Here is a 25,920-nt window from a genome sequence, read left to right as displayed (position 1 = left end):
CAGAAAGTTCATGATGCCTTGAAAGGTCTCGAGTTGTCTAAAGAAAATTTTAAGCGTGGAATGACATTCCTTGGAAATAACCCAAACATGGGTGAAATCTTTTTGAGTTTTGATGATGAAGATCTTAGGGGGGAGTGGCTTTTGGACAACCTTCAAGTGGCTTAAGGCATTTCTTTTGGATTTTTGCTATTATGGTACATGTGATACGCGCACTTGTCTGGTTTAAGGCATTTCTTTTGGATTTTTTTTGTAAAACACCAGATCTTATACTTACGGTTGATTTATAAAAGTCTGACATGCCTGTATAAATTGTATATTATACAGTTGCTTTTGTTATACGATTCCATTTTATGTGTTTGTAATTCCATTTTATTTCAAAATACTTGAATTTGATGTTATGCGATTCCATTTTATGTGTTTGGTTTTGAATTTGGAAGTGTTAGAATTGTTGGAAGTTGAATATGGAAGTTAAGAAAAAAAAAATCGAGGTTCGGCAAATTTCAGTCCCAAACGACATTGCCACACTGTTTAGACTAGGTCCCAACGGTGTGGCCATGTCATTTGGGACTAAGTCCAAACGGTGTGGCCACACCGGTCAGGAGGCAAAAAAACAGACAAGTTCATTTTTATCAAAGTTCAAATCCAAACGATATGGCCACACCGTTTGGAATTAGTCCCAAACGGTGTGGCAATGTCGTTTGGGACTAAGTCCAAACGGTGTGGCCACACCGGTCAAGGGGCAAAAAAACAGACAAGTCATTTTTTATCCAAGTTCAAATCCAAACGATATGACCACACCGTATGGACTTAGTCCCAAACGGCATGTCCACACCGTTTGGGACTAATTCCAAACGGTGTGGCCACATCGTTTGGATTTGATGATCATAAAATTTGTTGTTGATGTTGATTGATGATCATATGAGTTGAGCTAAATTTGTTGTTGACAAAAGTTGGCATTATACTGGTGGTATAGTATCTGCATCAATGCATCATATCAACTTACGGAACAAAATTGCAAGTGGGCGCGCTTGTGTAACAACAGTAACATTTATAATAAGCACATCAAAATGCTTTATGCAATCCCAAATATTATTGTTCTGTATTACAAAATTTAAGCACATCATAATGAATTAGCAACAACTATAGCCTGCCTGCACCTAGCTTTGGCTTGTTCAAGCCTTTCACTCCAAGTTTCAGCTCAGTTATCAATCTCTCTTCAACTTCTCCACCTTCTTTCAACACTTCTGCTTCTTCTCTCGTTCTTTCCGAGAAAATTTCTCCCGTTGTAGCTAATAACTCAATTCCAACGCACTTTCTTCGAATAGTAGTGTAGTCCAAAAGAAATGGTCAGTACCAAAAGAGATGTTCTTCTCAGACATCTTTGTCAGAAACCTATTTGCAAATCAATGAAATTAATTAAGCAGTAAAATTTTCAATTCAAATAACACATGCTGGACAAATATATTATAAGTTCAAACCTTTTAATCCTCCTTAAAGTTTCACGGCTAACTTCAGACTCCTCCTTACAAGGTTCCATCCTTCTCTTCAAAAACTCGTCGCCCCATTTCAATCTATCAACAATAACATAACCACACCATAATATCCCTATAATAACTTGCCCCGACCCAGCCGCAATCCCCTTGGCAATACTCCCACTATAATCTTCAACATTCGGAGCCAATGAAATCGCGAAATCGAGGGTTTGAGAAGTGTGGTTGCCAGTTTCTGGGTTTCTTGGGTATTTGGTTGGGAGGCAAAAAATGAAAAAATAAAATATTTGCCGTGGTAAATTTGGACAATCAAACAGCAGCAAATAATTGCAACTCAGGACAAATGATATTTACCACAGTATCATCAAGCAATGGAAAATTTAATTTGCCACAAATTATTTGCAATTGTAACATAGCAAATTTGCCAGTAGCAAATGGTGGCAAAATTTGCATTTGCCAAAGCTCTTATCAAAGACAGCCTTATTCTTGCAGTCTGCGTTGGGCATGTTTTACGTGGCTACAAGTCTTATCTCTGCTACAAAACGTGCATTTCCAATTCATCTTTCTGTTTTTTGTGCATTTCAATGACCGACCGTCCGGTTTTACTTTGAAGTTTTGAACTTTTGATACATCAGATATAAGTTTTTTCCTTAGCATTGTTTGGTAAAAATATTTTGCATACAAATGAACCACTAAAGAACACACCAACTGCATAATGTTAGGTCGCTCAATTGGCACATCAACAGAACGAAACAAATTTGGCGTGCCTTAGAAAACAGAGAAGAAAGAGCCACTAATCTGAATTTAATTAGCAAGCATTCTCCAACTTTTTTTAGCCAAGAACAAAACCATCTTTATATACTTAAACAAGAATTACATCACCTGATCACCTCTTACGCAGACTGCCAGACGGACATCAGTAAATGACTCTTGAGCAAAAGATGCAATCTTCCTAAATAACTATTAACAAACATAATTATACCAAAATAATTATCTAAAGCTTAATCTGAGCGATAGCCAGTGAAATCAAAGTCTGCACCTGTCTCATAGTAATCAACGTCATAACGTCATAATAATCGTAAAGCATTGACCCTTGAGGCCTGAAATCCTTGATATGAGAAGCTAGCTTCAATATCTCTTCATCATCTTCATCGAAACCAATGCAGTCCCTAACATCAAATAATACCTGCATCCATTCAATATTTGTATGAGACACTCACCGACTCACGAGGTAGAGAACAATTCCTCAAATACAGATTAGGGCTGTCAATGGCCGGGACAAGCCCGAAACCCGATTGAATCCGAACCGATAAGATAAGGACTTAGACTTTAAATTTAGCCCGATAAGATTATTGGGCTAGGTCTAGATATACCTATGTCCGATCCGATAATGGCCCGGCCCGAAATTTATAATAGTTTATGTGTTTTATATTTAATATTATTAATATATCTATTATATTTATTAGAAGTTGACATAGAAAATTAGAAACCATATTGGTTAGTATTGTGCCTGCCACACAAGAGTTGTGGGTTTGATTCTTCCCACTTACAAATTTTAGACAAAACTAACAATTCCCATATATTGCTAAAAAGACCTAGGCCTGGCCCGAATCCCGAATCCGAACTTGTCCAATAGGACTTAGGCCGGGTTTGGACTCAAAATATCAAATATAATTTGGGCCGGGCCGGGGCTGGACCTAAGTGTGTCATATTTAGGTCCGGCTCGTTGACAACCCTAAGACACATACTTAATTTTTGGTAGATTCATAACAATTGATGCTGCCTCTTCAATATCAATACTAGAATTGATAAAGAGTCCCACAAAGTTGCTGCAGTGAATTTCAATTTGAGTAACTATCTCGTTCAATTCAACCCCACTCAATTCAAAGCCACAAATCCTCAAATTCTCCAAATAATTGAGTTTAGCTATAAGTTCTAGGATACACTGCCTTTGTTATGGAGTTGCATCGAAGTAGGGAACGCTTAAGACTTTCAATGCTTTGCACCTACAAAAGAAATACAATTTGAGCCTACTGTGACACTAAAAAATAAAGTAAACATTCTATGTAACTATGTAAGTAGTTATAATAAATTAGAAATTTGAACAATAATTTTACTTGTACCACATAAGTGATTAGATTTGCACAAAAAAGCAAAGTTTTCTAGACACTATAAAATATTGGACATGTAATTACTTACTCCTCTGAAATATAGTTCAAGTCTTCAAAGGTGCAATCATTTGGAAGTGTAACCATGGTTGCAATTCCACAGCTACGACTAACAGCAAATTTTATCAAGTTGGTATAAGATTAACCAAACGAAAAGTCATCAAAACGAAAATCAAGATTTTTCCAACGCCTAGGACTTAAGTGAGCCTTGTACCATGACCTGCACACAAGTGGAACATCCAACATCAAGTGCTTCAGTCCCACTCTCTCAAATACCAGTGCTAGACAATCACAGTTTAAGTCTTCCCATCTCTCCGCCATTTTCTGTGTATGTATATGTACTCCAGATGCACTATATAAAGAGAACTTAATTAAAGAACACTAAGAGTCGAGCGCATTTACTAATGAGACTTTTAATTAATTGTTAAGGAGAAATTTTTGTTGCTTTGTTTATTTTTCTTCTCAAGGTGGGTAAAGTGAAGGGAAGAAAGTGAGATGAAGTGGGATTCTGAATAGCATTGAAAGTGAGAGATTAAATCAGGAAAAACAATAGATAAAAGAGATTGCACTACATCAGATCCATTGAAAAAAGACGGTTTCTAAATTAAAAAAAAAAACACACACACACACACACACTTTTTTGGATTTGGATGACCCGTTTTTTTTAGGTGTCGTTTTTTTCCTACCGCACTTGACCCATGTAGTTTTTAATTTTTTCAATTTTTTTTTTTAAAACCCCTAGCCCAAAATATATTGAATCATGGCCAAAAGAAGGCCACCTAGTACAGGCTAATTGGATTCATCCTACCCTAGTGGCCCAAAATCCTTTTAGAAGCCCAACCAAAACAAAACCAACTACATCCAGATCAAAGAAGAGTTTTATATTCTGACTACATACACAATAATTCCTATGGAAGAATATTATTCACACTCACAAATAATACCATTTCAGAATTGAAGCTAATAGTTGCACCTTAGAAGTATAATGCACACCTGAAATGTCACAAGAACCATATTGCAATTTATAGTTACCTTACTGTGACCTTGGTTAAACCAGCAGGAGAGTGAATTACAACCTTTCTTCGCTCCACGATAAACAGTCTCAACAATGTCAATGAACTCATGTTATCTTTGAGAGCCAAGTTGATCATGTTGTTTCCAATTCCAAGATCAATCATAATGTGATTGTGGACAAAGAACATGATGGTGGAAGGGTCATACAACTCATACATGGTGTTGAAATCAAGAATCTCGATAATGTCAACAAGGTAGATAACAACAACTGAATTTATGGTGTTGAAATCTAGTGGGGGAAGGAGAAATCCTAATTAGCTCATCTAATGGAGGTAATACTAGTTAACCCAAAGTAGAAAAATTGGAGAAAGATTTTAGATTGAAATTAAAACTGAAATGAAAAAGTGAAATCACGAGATATTCTATTTTTTTATTAACAAAACTGACTAACATCACTGATAATTGGGCCAGGCATATATGATGTGTATATTGGAAATTCGGAATCATGGTAACTTTGCGTACTTTTGCAAGTTCGATACGAATTTATTGGCAACTAGCACATCCCAGTAATTCTTGGACTGCCTCTTGCCACTCATCTGGGTTAATCTTCATCACGATCTAACGGAAGAAGAAACTCACATATCCTTATTCGAGGTGATGGTTATGTTACATTCAAATACAAAGATGTTTGCCTCCATACACAGAATACAGGGCATGGTATCACAATGGTCAAAGCTGGCGTTATTCAATACCACATTGTATGCCCTAGTACAAAGTTGCTTTATGAATTAGGATTTGTGTCTAAAGCGTGCCTTGGCTTCAACAAATCGACCTCAGAAATTCATTTCCATATTCAAATTGAACATCTACATAAAATCTGTAATAGACCGGTGTTAATAAGCTTGTTCTTATCTTGATTCTTCAGTTTTCTTGTCTTTTATTATTATTATTTTTTTTTTTTTGACACATCATCAAAAAGGTTACAACTTGTCCTAGACTCGATTGAAAATTGCCTTTATAGACATAGGCATTGCATACTAATTGAACATTAAACTTGGCTGATTCAGCCATAAGATGAGCACAAACAATCAGCTCTCTTGGACAAAAGACGACCTTACAAAAAAGAAAAGAGTTCTGGAGATGTTGAACCTCCTTCAAAAGACTAGACAGACTCCAAAAAACTTCCACAGTTCTTCCAGATAGCTCATTAACAATTGTTTTCTTGTCTATTTGTTGCAGTAGTACACTACAAAAAACTAAGTTTCTGGCATACATAAACTAGATAACTGCTAAGTAGTAGGGGCGTGAGCGGAGAGTGGAGAAGAGAGAGAGAGAGATGGGTTTGTGGGTGGGGAGAGCAAGACAGTTAGGGTTTGGTTGAGAGGGAGAGGGAGAGGGAAGGAAGGAAGGAGAGAGAGGGATAGGTGAGGACAGACGAACATAAACCTACCAAACTACCTTTTGTCCCATGTACCCCACTCCTCCCAAAAACGATCGCTTCCTGATAAAGACATCTCACCAACGTTTTTACTATGATGTTGTACCACCGCTTCTGCAGTCACAATTGAGGTTTACAAGTACATGGAACTAAGACAACTCTGACACAAAATGCATAGCTACAACGAAACAAAGCCAATACTTAAAACAGTATTGAGAACAAAAAGAAGCTCAAGCAATCAGAAAAGCCTCTTCGAAGCAGGATTGCAGATTATGAGGTCCACTGTCAAATACACCGATCGGCAGCAAGTTTATTCATTCTTTTATAAGCATCAGCAAGACGCATGACCCTGTATAGGAGAACTAACAGTCGAATAATCATTCTTCATAAAAACTCAATCTAAAACGGCCATATGAGGCTAATTAATTGAGGCAATACTTATCCTGGAGATCTCCTAATCTTAAGAGTGATTATATTGATTTATGAGGCTTCTAAAAGCTTTATGATTTCATCCATTCTCTGAAATATGACTGCATCTTATCTCTGTTAGCAGCATTTCCAACATTTACCGTTGGAATAATTTTGTCCGGTTTCAAGAACTGCAAAACACAATTTCTTATCTTAGTTTATTTTTTTTTGCGGAATATATGATCTAAGAGATATTCAAGTTCGCTACATACTACAAGTAAAGATGGGCATTGTCAATAGACCTGAACAAATTCTCTCAGTTCAAAGAAGCTAGAGTGCTCACTATACGGAACACCTGTAAAGTAGTGCAGCAAAGGGGACACAGAAAAACAGAGTTAAAACTCCAGAAAAATTAAGAATTTCAAAAGGAACTACATATAATGCTATTAGCTCTTAAACAATCAACTTACCATAAATTGTAATATTTCCTTTAGAAGTAGGTCGAATCAAATCCAACTGATTCCCGAGAGTCTCAGAATATGTCCAGCCTAAACAAATGTAGATAACTTAAAAACAAATATCAACCAAACTTTAACAATAAATCAGATTCAGAATTAAAGTCGACATGTTTTGATGAGATGTTTTTCACCTGTTGGCCGAAAAGCCAAAAGTGTTGTGTATTCATAAGCGAAGGTATCTAAATACTTCTTCAATGTCTATAAATGTAAGAAAAAAAAACCTTCAGTAGGTAAATCATAACTGTAACTTTAAGTCTTTTACTAAATAAACACTTAAATGAGTTTGAACCTCATGCCTCAGGCTTGAAAGAGGAAGAATATGAAGTGGAGTGTCTTTCCCATGTGAACATAATTTCCCAGAAAGTTCAGGCCAACCAAAAGATTGTAAAACCCTCCTCCTCGATGCATTTGTATGTATCTTAACCTAATTCATACAATAAGCTTCCATGTCAGTGCCTTGAACTTTGTAGTAATATTGGTTCTCTACCTACAGGAAGCACAAAAGAAACTACAACAAAAATAAACAGGAAAACAATGATAATGATATTAACTCTTCAGAAAGATCACCAATTTGTCAAAAGAACTGGGAATTATAGAAACACTAATACTTTAGAATCCTAGGTGTGATCTCACTAGATTAAGTCCAAGTAAATTTTCAGCTCTGAACGCTACTGTAAGATGATTCAAAAAGTATCATCACATTTGCTTGATGCCCTTTCCTACTATGATACTAAATGCATCCTAACAAAACACGATGAAAGCACTGGGGAAAAAATATCATGCCTAAAATAGTGAGTATGAATGCCATACCCCTAGTGCATCCGAAATAGCTAAATATACACATTCTTTCCCAATGCTGTATGCCCCAACAATAATGAGGGTTTTTGGCTGCTTTTTAAGAGTTTGTCTGGCAATCTTCACAACAAAGTGCAAAACATCTTGTTTGGAAGGAAACCTGAAAACCAATCCGCCTAAAAAAATTAGAGTTTGACTATAATAAACAAAATGTTGGTGAGATGAACCAAAATGTTACTAACCTGTACTTCGGATTGCAGTAAGTTGTATCCAGGTAAAGCAAATTAACACGGTGGGATGCAAGAAGAGGATGCGACTGCATCAACTTACTTGCCCTGAAGTCTCCCGTGTGTAAATAACATCTTCCATCGATGAGGCGAAAATGTGTCAGAGCTGCACCTGGACAGTGATTAGCTTCCAGCATTGTCACTTTGACCCCTTCAATATTATGTTCCACATCTAGTTCCAAAGGATATATGAATCTGCAATTGCATTATTGGAACAAAAACAATTTTCAAAAATTTAAAGTTGAAATAAAGATAAAATATGAAATTAGAAACCAATTTGCAAGGAGGATGGAGAATGATAGACAGATAGAGTCATTACGTTGGATTTACCGAAAGACACATCCTCAAGAGGCGAGCAGTAAGAGGGGTGCAATAGATCGAGCCATGTGACCATCCCTTGCTCAATCCACCATAGTGATCATAGTGAAAGTGGCTGAGAAAATATGCTGAGCATCCTTCAATAAGGCCAAACCGGAATGCGTCAACAGTGAAGGACGTCCCTGCAAGCATAACAAGGTCTCAATTACATTGGATTAAACTATGTACTTTATCAATTACTCTTTACACTATAAACATTTCCCTCCAAGAAAATGAACACCAGCCAAATTACAGACCAAGTCAGCAAAAATTTCAAGTTCAGCATAGATTTTAAAACTAATTTTCAGCCTTTCTTGGTTTTCTATAGCTTCCTTTGTTTTTGACTTTTTTCTTAAAAGAAGAAAACAATCTTGATCCTTCCTGACCCGACAAGGCAACAAGCCCACATAGACCGATTAGTCGACCCACCTAGCCACCCTGACTGATTTCTTCACCAATGCAAATGGCTACCCCTTCCCTGAACTTTATCAAGATGAACACAGATGGCTCAGTCAAAGGAAACCCTGGGCCTGCAGGTATTGGAGTCATTTTTAGAGATGAAAATGCCCAAGTATTGGCGTATTGGGAGCTGTTAGTAAAGGCACATCCAACCACCTACAAGCTTTATGGCTTAGTGTTATGCTATAGTTGCAGGTGCAGAAAGAGCTGTAAATGAGGGGTGGCTGAAACCTATGGATAGAAGTTGACTCTACTGCTGCAGTTCATGCTTTTGGTTGTAAAGACTAAGGAGATCCCTTGGGAACTAAAGAGTACATGGAGCCACAGATTCGTGGATCCTTTTTTTTTTTTTTCGATAATCTCAGATTCTTGGATCCTTGAATCATGTTATCATTTCTTCTACATGGAGGGAGTCGCCTTTTCTGCTGATGCTCTAGCCAATCGTGGAGTCATTCTATGGCCGAACAATAGTAAACATCATTTTGGTAGGCCTCCACTAATATATAATGCGGAGGACTCCCAAATAACCAACTTTAGATTTAAGAACTAGTAATTAGGGGGCACTGTAGCCTTCTAACATTTCCTTTTCTATTACCCCTTGTATTCTTTTATGTCTTCTTTTCTCATTACTAGTAGAACAGTAACTTATCGAGCAAAAAAAAAAATCTTTCACAAATTAGATGCCTGGCACCTGCCTAGGCTGTTTAATGAACAGTGAATACGAAAAAAAAGGTGATAGCCTAGGCCAACTGTATTCTCATTCTACATTAAAATAAATAAATAAATAAAAATTGGTCGAGCTAAATAAAAATCTGTTAAGCATCAGACCAAGTGAGTTGACCACCACTGAGAGAAAGATCAAGCCAGTCACGTCAGCAAACCATATCCACAAACTCTCTCATATCAAGAACAATACGACACCCAACATTCTGGTCACTACTAAATCTCAGCACAGTAAAATCTCCTCCAATGCACCAAGAGACGCGAGACGCTAAGTAATGTCTAATTGAAACTCAATGAGATCTCTACCAACAGAAGGCCCATATTAATAGACCCCAGACACCACCTTATGTGAGGCTCCCCTGTAAAAAAATGCATATGCACAAAATAGGATATTATAGCCGATTCGACACCTACACCATATTTATATCGCAAATAGTTCCCTTCAAAAAGTCCAATCCACTTAACATCAAATACTATCAATCACTCCTCTAGGAAAAACCTTAAGCTTGATTTCTCAAGGATAACCACATTCACTCCCTATTTCCTATCAGAGTACTGGCCTCTGAGGCCTAAACCTCTCAGATCCAACACAGGATTTTTTGTTTGATGAAAACACCTTAAGCTTCGCTCTCCTGGAACTACCTTCAGACACCAGTTTCGTAGTAACAGAAAAAGTAAGATGTTTTAACTCCTTAAGCTTACTCCTGCCCTCTCCCCCCCTCCAGAATCTCAGCATCCCTGAACTAGTTATTCGTTTGTATGTCGTGTAGGATTGGTTCATAATCTGTTGTTACTTAAGTACTCATCATATTCATATCACACAAATATAAAGTGTATAGCTTGATAGAGTTGGCTTATAAGGTGACTAATTAAATAATAGCCAAGTTACACTGACGCAGATACGTGTGTCCTTATCTTAGATGAACACGAAGTCCCCGACTCGGCCAAATACCAAAAACTGAGGTGTGTCACATACAATATGTGTGTGCATCGTGTAACATAGGATATTATTAATTAGTTACAAATACGATCATCTTGACTTCATTCATCATTCCACGATGTATCTGTTTATACATGGCAGAATGTAATGCGATTCTGGAAATAGGGACATGTTGACATGAAATATAAAACACATAATAAGAGGAAAAGTCACCAGGAATTTTCTTGTAAAACGGGCAGACACGACGCTGCTGACTAGGAAACCCAACGTCCGTCTTCATTTGAATCTTCTTGGAAGTGGAGGCACTAGATGTATCCGGTTTCTTAAACCCCCACATTTGAAAAAGATCAGTTTGTTTCATCTTCTTATTCTTCTTCTTCTTCTCCTCTGATGACTCAGCATTCTCCGTAACTAAACACGACCAGTTTGTCCCACTGCTATAGAAATCCGAAGAGAAACTTTTTGCAGAATCAAGGGATGGAAAGCCGTTCTCGTCCAGGTTTTCGGAAACGGAATCGTTCATATTATTATTATCTAATAATAATTCGTCTTCTCTGAAATTTTCCATCTCCGACCCAAGTCTTTACTGGAGCGGGAAATTAGTTAAGTTGAGGAGTCGGATGTTTTGGGCCGGTCTTTAAATCTAATATTAAGCTCTTAAAAAGGCCTATCTCAATTAAAGCCCTTATATAGTGCAGAGTGACCTAGGGGTGTAAAAACGGCCCTCAAGCCCTCGGCCCGCCCGGCCCGACCCGGCCCATGAACAAAAAAAGCCCTCAAATTTAAGCCCGCATGCAATTTGAGGGCAGGGCCGGCCCGACCCTCATGTTTTGAGGGGAGGGTAAGGGCCTAGATATGGAAACATGAGGGCGGCCCTCGGCCCGACCCTCTAAGGCCCCCACAAAGCCCGTATTAAGGCCCTCATTAATATTTAGATTTTCTAAACAAAATTACATATAATACCTTTAGGGTTTTAAGTTTTACTTATTATTACATAGGATAGAAATGTAAATTTCAAGTATAGTGGTTGATATAAATTTTTAGTATGTAAGAAAATTTTTAGTATTATTACATAGGGTATTAAAGCCACTATGTAAATTTTTAGTACGTAGTGGCTTTATGTAAATTTTTTTATTACATAATAGTACGTAAGAAAATTTAAATTTTTAGTTGTAAAATTTTTAGATTTTACTTATTATTACATAGGGTAGTTAGTATTTTTATTTAATGATGATACTCTTAGGGAGGAATTTGGAAGTTTAGCGGCTTCATCTAAATTGCCCCATAACTTATGTAAGAAAAATGCTACAAGTGAAGTGATTTTAACTTAAAGCCACTACTCTAAGCATCGCTAATATACGCACAAACATATTCGCCAAAGCAAATTTATGGATGCACCAACCCACCTTGTCTCCTTCATCACTTGCGTTCTTTTGCCATAACCACCACGCAGCAAGATTTCGTTTATTACTTGCGTTGCTTTTATGTATTATGTAATTTATAAAGGGAAAAAGAGTGGCCTATTCCGACACAATCAGTATTAAGAGTTTGAATAATGACAAGTAAGTACAATAACCCATAGATGGGCCGGCCTCGTGCCCGCCCGCTTGATTTTTAAAAGAGGGCCGGGTGAGGGCAAGGGCTGTATAATTTAAGTGTTGGCCCTCACAGGCCCGACCCTCATAGCATAAGGGGGCTGGGCCAGCCCGGCCCTCAAATCATATGGGCTTTACGATTTGAGGGCCGGGCTGGCCCGACCCGGCCCATTTTACACCCCTAGAGTGACCCAGAGACTGGTGACAGATAACTGGCCCTTTGCATTTGTACGAGAAATGGCAAAGAAATGAAGAGATTCAGGAGATTTGTAGCTTTGTATTAAAAGATGAATTAATATTTCGTATTTGTGATCATAATTTATGCCTCCACAAACGTTTTTCCTATCACGTACACAACAAGAAGTTGACTCCATTGGAGAAAAGAAGAAAAGAAATCTAAGTCGTTTTCCTTTGGGGAAACTGAAAGATACTAGTTACCATCTAGGCAGGCGCAGCTACCAGTTAATAGAAAATATTTTCTAGTTTCTAGCTATTTTTCCCATCATCGACTATTAACACGCAAAAAAAGAAGTAAAAAAAAGATGGATTTCTCAGATAATTTTACAGAAGACGTTATAAGCCATGACCAATATGTTCACAAAACTATTTAGATACCACATTCCAAGATATAAGCCACAATTAAATGGAGCAATCTGGTGCTCATTTTGAGAAGATTACATGCAAGTCGGTAAGCTACTACTGAGTTTTACGTTCTAAAACATACATATGCTCTGACTCTGGATATTTCACTCATCTGAAGCACCTGCACGACTGCAAAAAACTTGTAAGATTCACAATTCCAGATAAAACTACAAACATAAACAGCTGCACACATGCATTTCACTTCATACAATGCATGAAAGGTAAATACGGTTGGTGAGACACTCAGATACTAGAACTGGAGTTTTCATGTTGATCATCAAAGGTGTTTTCAGAAATGTAAATTCGTTAATCCTATTTTATTCAGCAGATTTTTCTTAAAAAAACTAATTCTGTTTATGTTATTGATTTTGTTAAATTAACTTGTGCGCGTGTTTACATCCGTCACACCGTGACTGAAATACCAAAAAGTATTGTTGAACCAACAGTCTATAGATCATTATATGCAACCTCAGCTAGGCAGTCTAGTACCTATCTTAGCATTGCACCTAGATAGTAGGAAATAGCAAGCCATCAATAGGTAAACTCACTTGACATTATATGTGGACCCGAAACCGACTGCACTAAACAATGTGGATTAAATCAACCTACGCATTCTTTTGGACACATATTGGGCGTTACATGATATATCACAGAAGATCCCTGAGTAAAACATGGGTCAGAATTACGAGGGTGTGATAGTGTGTTGGCAGAATACTGCTATAAAATCCTGAGTTCCTGATATGATGAGTCAGGACTTACTCCCAAATTTGTAGCAACAACCTAGCCACAAACTTCAATGGAATAAGCACTACTGTTACTAAGATATGCACTGCAATATTTTGCATTATAACAAACAATGCCTCGAAAAGTTGAAGGAGAACATTCTGTTAATTATAAGCTGGAGAAAATGGAATATGGGCTTATGGGGTGATCAGACTCACCATTCTCATTTAAGTTGTCAATATTAAGAGAAGTTAAATGAAACACAACACTACGAGTATGAAATGTGGGTCCATGTGCTTCTCAATATTGGATTCTTAAAAAATAAAGAAAGAAAATAATAGAAGGAAACATATTAACCTTGAAGGGGGGAATTGGCTTCAGAAAACACAGAATTATAAGAAGTGTTTCATTGAATGTAAGCAAACTTCGAAGTGTACCTTGAAATCCATCATTCTTTCCATACTTCTGGCGCAAATGGCCAACAAATGTGTAATACGGGTGCCACCCGCTAGGATCTTCATCAGTGTTCACAGTTTGAGTTTGTTTCTCAACTTCATTTGGACTGCTTGGCAAAGAATTATGTATTAGTGCATAGTATCTAAATGTTGGTAAGATTCTTACATATGGCAATTAAGAGATTTACCTTACATCTCGAGTACATCAGAAGCTGGGACTCTAGATACAAATTGTAGTACCACTCCTTCCAAGAAAGGCAAAAAATTTCAGGCCTCCATGAAGGCAAATGAAATGCCATCTTTGACAATCTTTAATATATTTGATCGATGTTTGTTTTGGGCGGCACCTATGAATGTTCCAGAGAGTCAAGCAGCCAAATCTTTGCAATTTGGGAAAGACTTAAATCCCAAGGCCTTATCATCATTACTGGAAAGTTCCACGACATCCCGTTGGTACGCCTAATTCAAACCAAGACAGAGTTTAATAAATGACCCAAAAATTCAAAATAAGAATCCAAATCTTTAAATGGAAATCATACAATCAAGGGGTTCATCTTTCTATGGTTGAAGTTTTGGGAGGATTGGACAGACACATCGTTCGGGGACTTTATGTTCAGATGGGGTTCCTTGCTCAGCCATGCATGATCGCATCCTTTTGTTTTAGTTTTCTCTCACAATTGTAACTTTTTCTAGTATCGCTCTTGTACTTGTCTTTCCTTTTGTTGTATCTGAGTGGGATATCTCAAGTTTGGCTTTATGATTATATATATACACATCACGTTTTATCAATAAAAAAAAAAACAGACAGATATCGATCTGCTATTGGGAAAATCATCTATTTTTCAGGTTTCAAATGGTCTTAGCTGGATACAGCCTACCTAATGTATATGCCGAAAGCAATTACTTTGCTATTTAAAATAAAATAAAATAAAAAATGTAAATGATAAGCAGCGGAAAACTGATAATTTCTGCAAGGACAACAAATAAAGCTCAACCAGTAGAGAACCAACAACCACAAGTACTAGTACTCAAATTCTGGTTGGCCTGTAGTTCGTTTTCTACATAAGATGTCTGTTTATTTTACTAGTAATACCTAAGCGAAACAAAAGAGCTTGTGAAGGCTTGGGGGGAGGGGGGTGTGTTGTATAATCAACAGTGTGAGTGCACATGAAGAAAACTCGCTTTCTCGCAATCTCATCAACTCTCTTCTAGTTTTAATTGTCCTCTATACATGCAAATTTCAACTGCCCAATAAGCCTAATTGTCTGAAGTAACCTAAAGACTCCCTGCTCCTCCCATTTGGGAAAGAGAGTATGTAGTAACATCAAGCTGTTGTGCCAATCCATAAAGCCTCAACTACCATAACATTAGAAAAGAGATATGAAAGAACAAATAAAGAGCTCTTGAAACCAGAATCAATTTGTTTAGATTTGTTTAGATCTGACGAACAAGCAAGTACTAAGTGCTTATGTGTGTGCAAAACTAGTTTCTAGGATAGCTGTCTTGTCGCCCATCCAGAGCATGACATGGTATCCATACATAATTATAAAGTACAAGATTGTACCAACGAACTTGCGACCCACATGTTGAAATGTGGCTGGAAGAAGTGAACAAATATAAATATTGACCTTGAGTGGCTCATAAGCACCAAACGGAAATGCAGAACTATTTTCACATAAGCAAGACAAAAGAAAATGATCAGGGAAAAAAGTCATCCCAGCTACTTGGTCAGAAACGAAATTCTCATATGTCTTACCCGTTTTAACACTTCTTGGAACATTTAGGAACAACATCATTTGAAGTTTTCTTCAGAGCATTAATCAGATCCTTGATAAACTCAGCAATAATAGGTCCATGCATTGTAAAGTGCGAAATGGTCTCTGGTCCATCCTAAATGAAAATTTGTGAAAAAAGAGAACAATGAGATTCTACAAACACTTATTACGATCAACAATCAAGAATTCACCAAAGAACTTTTCCCCAAGCAACGAAAGCAATTTCGATAGTGATATAAAGTATTCAGAACCAACTTTGCAGCTCCAATCAAGACTGCAACTCGATTTGTTTTTTCAATATGCTCACTATCTGGATCTTCATCTTCCATCTCATCTGCATCTACACGCAGACACACCTATGTTGTATACTAAGATGAGTTAACTGATGACTTTATTTGGAAATGATCTCCCACCTCGGAGGTCATCTTCACCAAAAAAATCAGCTCATTTGAAAATTCCAACCCTTTGTCATTGTTGTTTTCAACTTTCGTACTTATCAAACAGTCTAGAATTTGTACTTTACAGCTCTCTTTGCTCTTGTTAGACCTTCAAATGAGTTACTTCCAGTGAGGATGATCTCCATGGTTTGGGGACCATCTTCACAAATAATCAACCCATATATCATCACAAGTTCCTCGCTTGAGTCATGGCAACAATGTATCTATCTATTCTTTCAGGTTGTGACGTGGGGAATTTTACCATGTTTAATTAGATGGTCTGCTGCTTCCCTAGGTTGGTTTACAGCATCATAGAATGTACTAAACATTCTTCTTTAAAGTCGATAAAGGCTGTTGATTGTTTGTATATGGGCCAGGATCACTTTGGGCACGAGGCCCACACAACCCACTATTATGTATATATGTTGACAACAAGATTAGTATTTGAAGTATGTTCTCAAAATCATTTAAAATGAATAAGAAGATGTGTCATGTTGAGGCTTATGCCTAGAGTAAGGGCTGTAAGGCAATTGACGTGCTACACTTACACCTCAGAAACCAATAAACAATACAAATAAGACATCAGAGTAATAGGAAATGCGGAAGCTCAGAATCAAGATTCAAACGTTCGGCCCGAAGGAGATATTCTCAAGTTACATATTTTTCACTAAAAAGAAAGGGACAAAAAAATACAAATGTATGCATAAGATGATTGTAACGTCATAACAGTTAGCATATTGTCACAGTCTGAATTTCTAAACAATAACAAAGTGAATATTTGAAATATAAATATCTCAAACATCACTAGGTTCACTTGTTTAAAACCCGCATATGATTTTAGGATATACACATACAAAACCCTAACAGCCATGTCATAAAAGAAACAACTTAAATTAAAATAATCCCAATAATTATCCACCATTACTTTATTAAGATATCATCCGTCCAAATAAAACATCAAACAAACTCTCAATATAAAATTCCTCACTACCATGTTCTCATGTCATGCAAAAGGTAAACTACGTTATTACATTCTTCCAATAAAAAATCAGACCTAAAAGAAAACTAACGGACTGCTCCAGGCACGAATCCCAATCACACGCCGCGGTTCCACTGCCTTCCACCTATGTTCCCAAGAACACACCCACGTTGCTAAAACAAAGCAAACATGGGTCAGCAAAATGGAATTTGCTGGTATGAGTAGACTAACCACATATAAACATTCAAATCTTTTCTTATCCAACTAACAATTTAACTCCATCATAACCTAATCATTCTCAGCTGGGAAGAAAGGTAGTTCCGTCATCTCAACTGGCATAGTTTCTTCCCAAACAAAACTTCCATTATATTAACTCATTTTAATAACTCATTTTAATATCTAAAAACTTGAATTAATACTTACCAATATCCATTCTTTGTATATAAGGGTAGGACCAGCGTCCTGCCTGAAAAAATTATTAAGTCCTACCCTCCTGCAAAAGAAAGTTAGAACTTGTATATAACATATATAGATATCCTATATGTATTCAAAAGTAAACCCAAGCACGCTCGCATAATCAAATCAATTTCTCTTATCAATTAATCAATTACTTTTCTTATACACCCACCCTTTTAGTACCTACTCCACGATTTGCACTCCACACATTTGCCAAATCACACATTCTGTGTGCCTCTCTCCCACCGAATAATACCACAATATCATGGCCATCTCACGGGCTTTCATACACATATTTCACGACCTCTTTTGGGCACAAAACTCAAGTCATTCATGGCACATTTAATGAATACCTTAAGTCATTCCCGCCACATTCAAGGAATACCTATCATATCACTAACGGGCCATTCATGGCACATTCAATGAATGCCCGGGTCATTCCCGCCACATTCAAGGAATACCCAACCCTACATTCCCGTGACACACTCAGGAATACAACTAACCCATGGCGAATACCTTAGTTCCACTTTTAGGGCGACCCAAACAATGCGGTCATTTCGGCACATTCAATGAATACCCGGGTCATTCATGACACATTCAATGAATACCCTTATATAACGCTAACGGGCCATTTATGCCACATTCAATAAATGCCCACCTAACATATGACATCATCAGTCATAAAACTAAATACCAAAACTTGAGGCGTGGAGAGTTCTAAAAGGGTGCGGTAAGTTTTGTTTACGCATTATTGAACTTTATTGCATATATTATTTCAGAGAACGAAGTAAAATCTTGATTCAATTATTTTTGGTTTACGCGTTATTAATTTCATTGATATATAAGTGTCATAACGTGGTGTATCGTAAAAGACTTAAAAATCACAAAACAGTAATTACACGTACACAAATATATTTAGAAAGGTCTTAGCCTAAGTCAAACATGCTAATAGTCCTAGACTTATCCTAATAGACCGAATCATAATTTTAGGAAAAAGTCAAATTTTGGGTCAACTGGTCAAAGTCAACCCTGGTCAAAAGTCAACAGTCAACTCTGGTCAACTGTTAACATGGGTCAATCCGCCCTAAACTCCTCTAACCCAAAAGCCCAAAGCCTAAGGCCCATAGTCTAAACTTAAGCCAAAAATAAAATCAAAATTTACAACATAAGCCCACCCACGAAATTCGGGCCCAAGCCCAACCAAAACAAAGAAAGGACTCCACTGTTCATCTTCCTCACCAACGCCTCCACCAGCGCCTCCACATCTAGCCACCACCACTCAGCCACTCGCCACCACTAATGAACCCCGCGGTTGGGTTCCTTTTCCAAACCCCTACACATCAATACTAACCAATCGCGATTTCCTTATACTGAGAAAATCGCAATCTTCGGCCATTACTATTCCTTCAAGCTTCAATCGCCCCCTCTGAGCACCCAAATCAACCACCAGCACATTCACCTCAACCCAACAACAATGTCCCAACAAAATCCAAACCAAACACTAATTCAAACAAAACTTCGGGACGATTTTTTTTTTGTCGGCGCCATTGAAGCTCCTCCGAGGCAAAGAAATTCCACCTCAGCGACACCAACAACCCATCTATCACCAATTGTAACACTAACCAATCCAACATCACCACAAATCAAATAAAATCATACTTCAAACACAAAAATAAAAAAAGACGGTTTGGTGCTGATGGCGACGCCATTAACCACCGGTGTTCAGACTTCGACAGTTTAAATGCCAAAATTCGTCCTAGTTTATTTACTGCAGTGTTTCAAAATGGTATCTAACAGAGTCGGCACCATTAACAGAGTCGACACCCTTTAACAGAGTTTACAAGATAATCAAAAAAAAGAAACCAGTATTATGGTAGCAGAAAACAAATATTTAAAAAGATCATCCGACTACTCACCGTTTTAAAACCGAACAGCTTCCCGAAAGCGAAACCCCGAAAGCCCGACGTCTACTGTCACGCGAAAAGATAATCTTCCTCGTTCAAAACCTTTTCAGTAAAACTCTCTTTTTTTTTTTTTTATAAACCCTCGCTGTGTTTTTCCCCCAGAAACTCTCGTGAGAAAACTCTATTTTTTTCTAGTTTTTAAAACCTCCCCGAAAAACAAGGGTTTTAAACTTATCTACTTACTTACGGTTTTTTATCGAAACTCTTTGGATATCCTATCTCTGTTTTATCTATTTACATTATTATTATTATTATTAATATTATTATTATTATAGAAAAAGCAATGAAAAGACGGGGTGTTATAATATACACACCTTAAAAGGATCTCGTCCCGAGATTCAAGGTAGAGTGTCAAAGAAAAGCTCGGGTGCATGCATCGCTTTATCTTATCTTCAAGTTCAGTCACGTCATTTTCCCTTTCACTCCTTCGCACTTTTATCAAGTTTACAATCCTCCTCCTAAGGTGTTTCACATCCCTATCTACTATCGTCATAGGCCTCACTGTAAAAGTTACATCATCGTTCAACTCTAGCTCTGCTGGCTGAACAACCTCAATAGGATCTTCCACACATTTCCGTAGCATAGACACGTGGAAGACATCATGAATCATCGCTAAGTTAGGCGGCAAAGCAAGACGATACGCCAAACTACCAACGGAGGCTACTATCTCGTATGGTCCAATATATCGTGGACTCAACTTTCCTTTCATACCAAACCTCATAACTCCTCTCATGGGGAAACCTTCAAAACACAAAATCGCTTCTCGTAAAAACTCTACCCGTTTCAAATCGCATAACTTTTCTTACTCGTGTTGTCTTAATCCTTTCTCTAATGACTTTAACTGTTCGGATGTCTCTCTCACTATCTCGGGGCCCAAGCAATACTTTCGGTCTCCCACATCGCCTAACAAGTAGGTGATCGACATGGGACGCCATACAAAGCCTCAAAGGGTGCCATACCGATGCTTTCATTTGGAAACTTATTATTATATGCAAACTCCACCAAAGGTAAATGCTCCTCCCATCCTCCACCAAAATCCATTACACAAGACCGTAACATATCTTCTAATATCTCGATTCACCCCTCTCGATCGTCCATCCATGCGAGGATGATAAGCGATACTCATCGCCAAACTAGTGCCCATAGCGCGGCGAAAACTCTTCCAAAACTTCGAAGTGAACAAAGGATCTCGATCCGAAACAATACTCACTTTGGAATCCCATGTAACCTAACCACTTCCCCAATGTGCGGGAAACCAACTTATCTCAGTATTTTCGATGCGTCAATAGGAATGAAATGAGCAGATTTCGTTAGGCGATCAACAATAACCCAAATAGATTCATTACCTCTCCGAGACTTAGGCAAGCCATCAATGAAATCCATAGAAATGTGCTCCCATTTCCACATCGGTATCTCTAATGGTCGCAATAATCGAAGGCCTCGATGCTCTGCGCTTTAACCTGGCGACAAGTTAAACACCGAGAAATATATTCTCCGACATCTCTTTTCATTCCTTCCCACCAAAAGGTCCTCTTCAAGTCTTGGTACATCTTCGTTCCTCCGGGATGAACGTAAACCGAGAACGATGAGCTTCATATAATATCTCCTTTCTTTAACTCTGCATCATCCGGTACGCCACAATCTCTCATGAAATCTCAATCCTCCTCGGAATCAAGCCCACCCGCTCAGACGGACAATCATCTAAAATATCAATGACCGGATCATCTAACCGACTTCAAAAGAAATCGGTCTCGTGGTCGCATGGCAATCACTCTCATGAATATCACCGCCTAACCTCCAAACCGCATATATACCCCTAAATACGTATCCGGTGTAGTCCGGACGTCATAAGCTACTATAGTCTCTAAACTCTTCCACTCTTGCACCATAAGAGTGGTCAAAACACCTGTGCAATCGACTAAGTGCATTCGCGAACTACATTGCCCTTGCACGGGTGATATCTTGAATCTCGAAGTCATAACTACTTATGAACTCCATCCATCTCTTTGTCTCATATTCAACTCTTTCTCGTGAATAAAGATACTTCAAACTTTTGTGATGATCGTGTAAAGCTCGAACTTCTCACCATATAAATAATGTCTCCACACTTTCAAAGCAAAAACCACTGCCACTAACTCCAGGTCATGAGTAGGATAACGTCTCTCGTGTATCTTCAACTGTCGTGAAGCATACGACACCACCTTATGATCTTGCATTAACACACAACCCAAACCAGTTCCACTAGCATCTGTAAAAACCACTAACTTTCCACCTCTAGTCGGGATTACTAGAATTGGAGTTGTAGTCAACCTTTGTTTCAATTCTAGGAAAGCCTTCTCACAATCATTAGTCCACATAAACTTCACATCTTTCCTAGTTAACTTCGTGGAGTTTAAGCTGCGCAATAGCGAGAACTTCTCAATAAACCTCCGATAATATCCCATTAACCCCAAGAAACTTCTAATCTCGTAGCGATTGGTTGGTTGTTTCCATTCTTTTTCATTCGCAAAGAACCTTTTCGTGGTCTACAAGTAATCCCCTTCACTAGATACCACATGTCCCAAGAAACTAATTTCTTCTTCCCAAAATGGCACTTGCTAAACTTAGCATACAACTTCGCGTTCTAACGCCTCAGATCACTATTTTCAAATGCATCTTATGTTCTTACGTGTTTTGTGAATACACTAAAATGTTATCAATGAAAACAATCACAAATTTATCCAAAAGGGCCTCGAAAATACGATTCATCAGTCCATAAAGAATGCAAGTGCATTAAATCAACCCAAAAGGCATCACGAAAACTCATACAACCCATACCGAAGTTCTAAATGCGATTCAAAGGAATACTCTTTCTTCAACTCCCATCCGATAATAACCAGTCCTTAAATCAAACTTTGAAAATATCTTAGCCCCTTTCTACTAGTCCAACAAATCATCAATCCTAGGAAGCGGATACTTATTTTTTATAGTCACCTGGTTCAAATCCCTGAAGCCAATACACATCCTCAAAGTACCATCCTTCTTTAAAACAAAATAGCGGCACACCCATGGTGAGTTGCTTTCGGTCATTATGAACCCGGTCATACACACCTTAAAAGATTCAAACCCATATACTCAAAAGATATGGTTATGCCAAAAACAAAAACACTAAACATTAAACTCTTACCCCTTCTTGAGTAATTCCTCGACTTCCACTTTCATTTTGTCCAATAGCTTAGGTGCCAACCTCAGAAGCCGACTTTGAAACCGGTGCAGTCCCGGTAACAAGTCTATCTGAAACTCCACCTCCTCTTGGGTGGCAACCCCGGAATCTCACGAAAAACATCTTGAAGTCTCTCACTACTTCCACATCACCGATATATCTCTCGTGGGTATCTCTATAGAGCACATGAAACTAGACATCACCGAAGTCTCCTTACTAACACGTGTGAATCAACCTCGGCATGCGGTGTATTCACTATAACCTCCTCCTCGCACAATCCAAGGTAACATGATAACGCGTCAACCGGTCCATACCAAGTATGAAATGGAAACCCTCAAACCCCAACACGATCAAAGTCTACCATAAAGACATGGTCTAAGAAACACAACTTAAAACCTTTGCACTTTCGTCATATAAGGTAATGAGAACCTCCTAACGTGTGTCTCAAAACACAAGGGCTTAGATAAAAGGGTAGTTTTAAAACTTTCTTTCTCAACATACCGACGAGATATAAAGGAATGTGAAGCACCGAATCAAACAAAACTCGAATGTAAACCGAGATGAACTAAAGGTACCTTCAACATTCCCAGGTCCTGGCATAGTTGCATAGGCTCTAGCACGAGTGACTGGTGCTGGTGTTTTGTTCTGCCGATTACCCTGCTTGGTAGGGCAATAACGAGATAAATGCCCCACTGCTTACTGCTTACTCCCAAAGAAGCCCTTTCAATAGGAACTATGGCTCGAGCATTGGTCTTTGGTGCGGGTAAAAGTAATGATGTTGGTCGATACTCAAGAAGCGGAGCTCGACGACCGAAGTTGGGGACCCTGCCTCTGCCACTCATTCCCCTGAGGTCTATAGCCTCCAGTCTGCCCCGGTGGCCTATAACCACCCTGCTGATGAAATCCTCCCTGGGGTCGATATACACCCTGCTGATGAAATCCTCCCTGAAACCCCTGGGATGGTGGTCTCTGAAACGGACCCTTCTGAGGTATATCATAAGGCCTAAAGCTATTCGGCTGCCTGCTCTCAAAAGGCCTAGGACCAACAACTGGTATCTCACCAAACTTCCTCTTCCCCCTCGACTCTCTTAGGGTTGCATTCTGCTCCTCATATCTCAAGGCCAAGTCCAACACACGATCAAAAGTGTCCCTATCAAAAGGAATCAACTTGCTGGACAAGTGACTCTCTAACCCACGTATGAACTTTTGGTTTTCTTCTTGTCGATTCACAAGATAGGGAGCAAACCTCGATAACTCATTAAACTTGGTCACATACCCGATCCACCGACTTCTGTCTTGAGTCAACTCGAGAACTGTTGAGCCAATTGCTCTTTTTCTTGCCTCGGGGAATGAACTTACTCTCAAATCTAATTTTGAAGTCTTCCCAAGTCAAAGTTTTAGTGTCGGACTAGGGGTGAGAGCTCGCCACCAAAACCTAGCGGCATCATCAAGTTGGTGAGTCGCTAACTCCCGCTCGAATCTCAAGTTAAGCTACATACGCTCAAATACATTTTCACAACTTTGAATCCAAGACTCACTGCAATCGCATTCCTAACACCGATAAATCACGCGCCCACCAAGAGTACCAAACTCCTTATTTTTTAGCAAAAGGATCTCCCCGAACATGATGGTTATTTCAGATAGCTGCGACAACCGATTCAACTGTCCTCGACATCTCAGACTTTGGAGTGTTCACTGCGCAGTCCAATAGTATTACCATTACGTGTCTCAACCATGATCTACAGTTCAAACAAAACTCCCATTAATATTCACATATATCCAAAACTCTCAATACTATAACCCATATTCCACATCCGATGATCACTTAGACTTTCTAACACTAAGCTAACCTAGGCTCTGATACCAAAATGTCACAGCCCGAATTTCTAAACAATAACAAAGTGAATATTTGAAATATAAATATCTCAAACATCACTAGGTTCACTTGTATAAAAACCCATACTATGACGGAGGATACTACACATACAAAACCCTAACAGCCATGTCATAAAAGAAACAACTTAAATTAAAATAATCTCAATAATTATCCGCCATTGCTTTATTAAGATATCATCCGTCCAAATAAAACATCAAACAAACTCTCAATATAAAATTCCTCACTACCATGTTCTCATGTCATGCAAAAGGTAAACTACGTTATTACATTCTTCCAATAAAGAATCAGACCTAAAAGAAAACTAACAATTTCGCTCCGGTGCACTAATCTCAATCACACGCCCGCGGTTCCATCGCCTTCCACCTATGTTCCCAAGAACACACCCACGTTGCTAAAACAAAGCAAACATGGGTCAGCAAAATGAAATTTGCTGGTATGAGTAGACTAACCACATATAAACATTCAAATCTTTTCTTATCCAACTAACACTTTAACTCTATCATAACCTAATCATTCTCAGCTGGGAAGAAAGGTAGTTCCGTCATCTCAACCGGCATAGTTTCTTCCCAAACAAAACTTCCATTATATTAACTCATTTTAATAACTCGTTTTAATATCTAAAAACTTGACTTAATACTTACCAATATCCATTCTTTGTATATAAGGGTAGGACCGGCGTCCCTCAAGACAAAATATTATTAAGTCCTACCCTCCCCGCGAAAAAGAAAGTTAGAACTTGTATATAACATATGTAGATATCCTATATGTATTCAAAAAGTAAACCCAAGCACGCGCCATAATCAAATCAATTTTCTCTTATCAATTAATCAATTAATTTTCTTATACACCCACCCTTTTTAGTACCTACTCCACGATTTGCACTCCACACATTTGCCAAATCACACATTCCCCGTGTGCCTCTCTCCCACTGAATACCACAATATCATAGCCATCTCGGGCTTTCATACACATATTTCACGACCTCTTTGGGCACAAAAACTTCGGTCATTCATGGCACATTCAATGAATACCTTAGGTCATTCCCGCCACATTCAAGGAATACCTATCATATCACTAACGGGCCATTCATGGCACATTCAATAAATGCCCTGGGTCATTCCCACCACATTCAAGGAATACACAACCCTACATTCCCGTACACTCAAGGAATATAATACAACTAACCCGCAAGGCGAAT

General features: G+C 38.3%; 1 protein-coding gene and 2 long non-coding RNA genes across 11 annotated transcripts in view; all 3 read right to left on the bottom strand.

Annotated features, from left to right (window-relative positions):
* Positions 1 to 1,019: 1,019 nt before the first annotated feature.
* On the bottom strand, positions 1,020 to 4,237 carry LOC147516069 (uncharacterized). Of its 2 annotated transcripts, XR_015213575.1 has the most exons (4): positions 3,690 to 4,235; positions 3,239 to 3,496; positions 1,479 to 2,676; positions 1,021 to 1,392 (listed from the first exon to the last, which is right to left on the bottom strand). It is a non-coding gene; the product is annotated as an uncharacterized LOC147516069 (long non-coding RNA). The 2 variants fall into 2 exon arrangements; XR_015213574.1 differs by having other exon boundaries at positions 1,020 to 1,392; positions 1,479 to 3,496; positions 3,690 to 4,237.
* Positions 4,238 to 6,174: 1,937 nt separating this feature from the next.
* On the bottom strand, positions 6,175 to 11,251 carry SNM1 (DNA repair metallo-beta-lactamase family protein). Of its 4 annotated transcripts, none has more exons than XR_015210918.1 (10): positions 10,811 to 11,239; positions 8,438 to 8,618; positions 8,074 to 8,313; positions 7,847 to 7,991; positions 7,326 to 7,460; positions 7,168 to 7,234; positions 6,989 to 7,066; positions 6,821 to 6,873; positions 6,549 to 6,709; positions 6,175 to 6,472 (listed from the first exon to the last, which is right to left on the bottom strand). XR_015210918.1 is itself a non-coding variant. In XM_086588757.1 (9 exons), exons 1-9 carry the CDS (start codon positions 11,163 to 11,165, stop codon positions 6,611 to 6,613), a joined length of 1,353 nt encoding a protein of 450 aa, XP_086444883.1. In that variant the 5' UTR covers positions 11,166 to 11,251; the 3' UTR covers positions 6,175 to 6,610. The 4 variants fall into 4 exon arrangements, 2 of the variants coding, with proteins under 2 accessions (XP_086444883.1, XP_086444884.1); XR_015210917.1 differs by having other exon boundaries at positions 6,175 to 6,459; XM_086588757.1 differs by having other exon boundaries at positions 6,175 to 6,709; positions 10,811 to 11,251.
* A 1,469-nt stretch (positions 11,252 to 12,720) lies between these two features.
* Positions 12,721 to 25,920, bottom strand: part of LOC147516065 (uncharacterized) — a 48,241-nt gene continuing 35,041 nt past the window's right edge. For 3 of the 5 annotated variants that reach the window (XR_015210914.1, XR_015210912.1, XR_015210913.1), the window contains 4 exons: positions 15,769 to 15,902; positions 14,201 to 14,471; positions 13,995 to 14,119; positions 12,721 to 12,963 (listed from right to left, as the gene is read on the bottom strand). This is a non-coding gene — a long non-coding RNA (uncharacterized LOC147516065). Of the gene's footprint in view, positions 12,964 to 13,994; positions 14,120 to 14,200; positions 14,472 to 15,768; positions 15,903 to 16,042; positions 16,698 to 25,920 lie in introns of those variants that run through there. The other 2 variants (XR_015210916.1, XR_015210915.1) reach the window with 2 other exon arrangements.

The sequence above is a fragment of the Coptis chinensis genome, chromosome 2 (genome assembly GCF_015680905.1).
Source record: "Coptis chinensis isolate HL-2020 chromosome 2, ASM1568090v1, whole genome shotgun sequence".
Lineage (NCBI taxonomy): Eukaryota > Viridiplantae > Streptophyta > Magnoliopsida > Ranunculales > Ranunculaceae > Coptis > Coptis chinensis.
The sequence above is the reverse complement of the archived record's forward strand: the minus strand, read 5'-3'. Positions and strand labels throughout refer to the sequence as shown.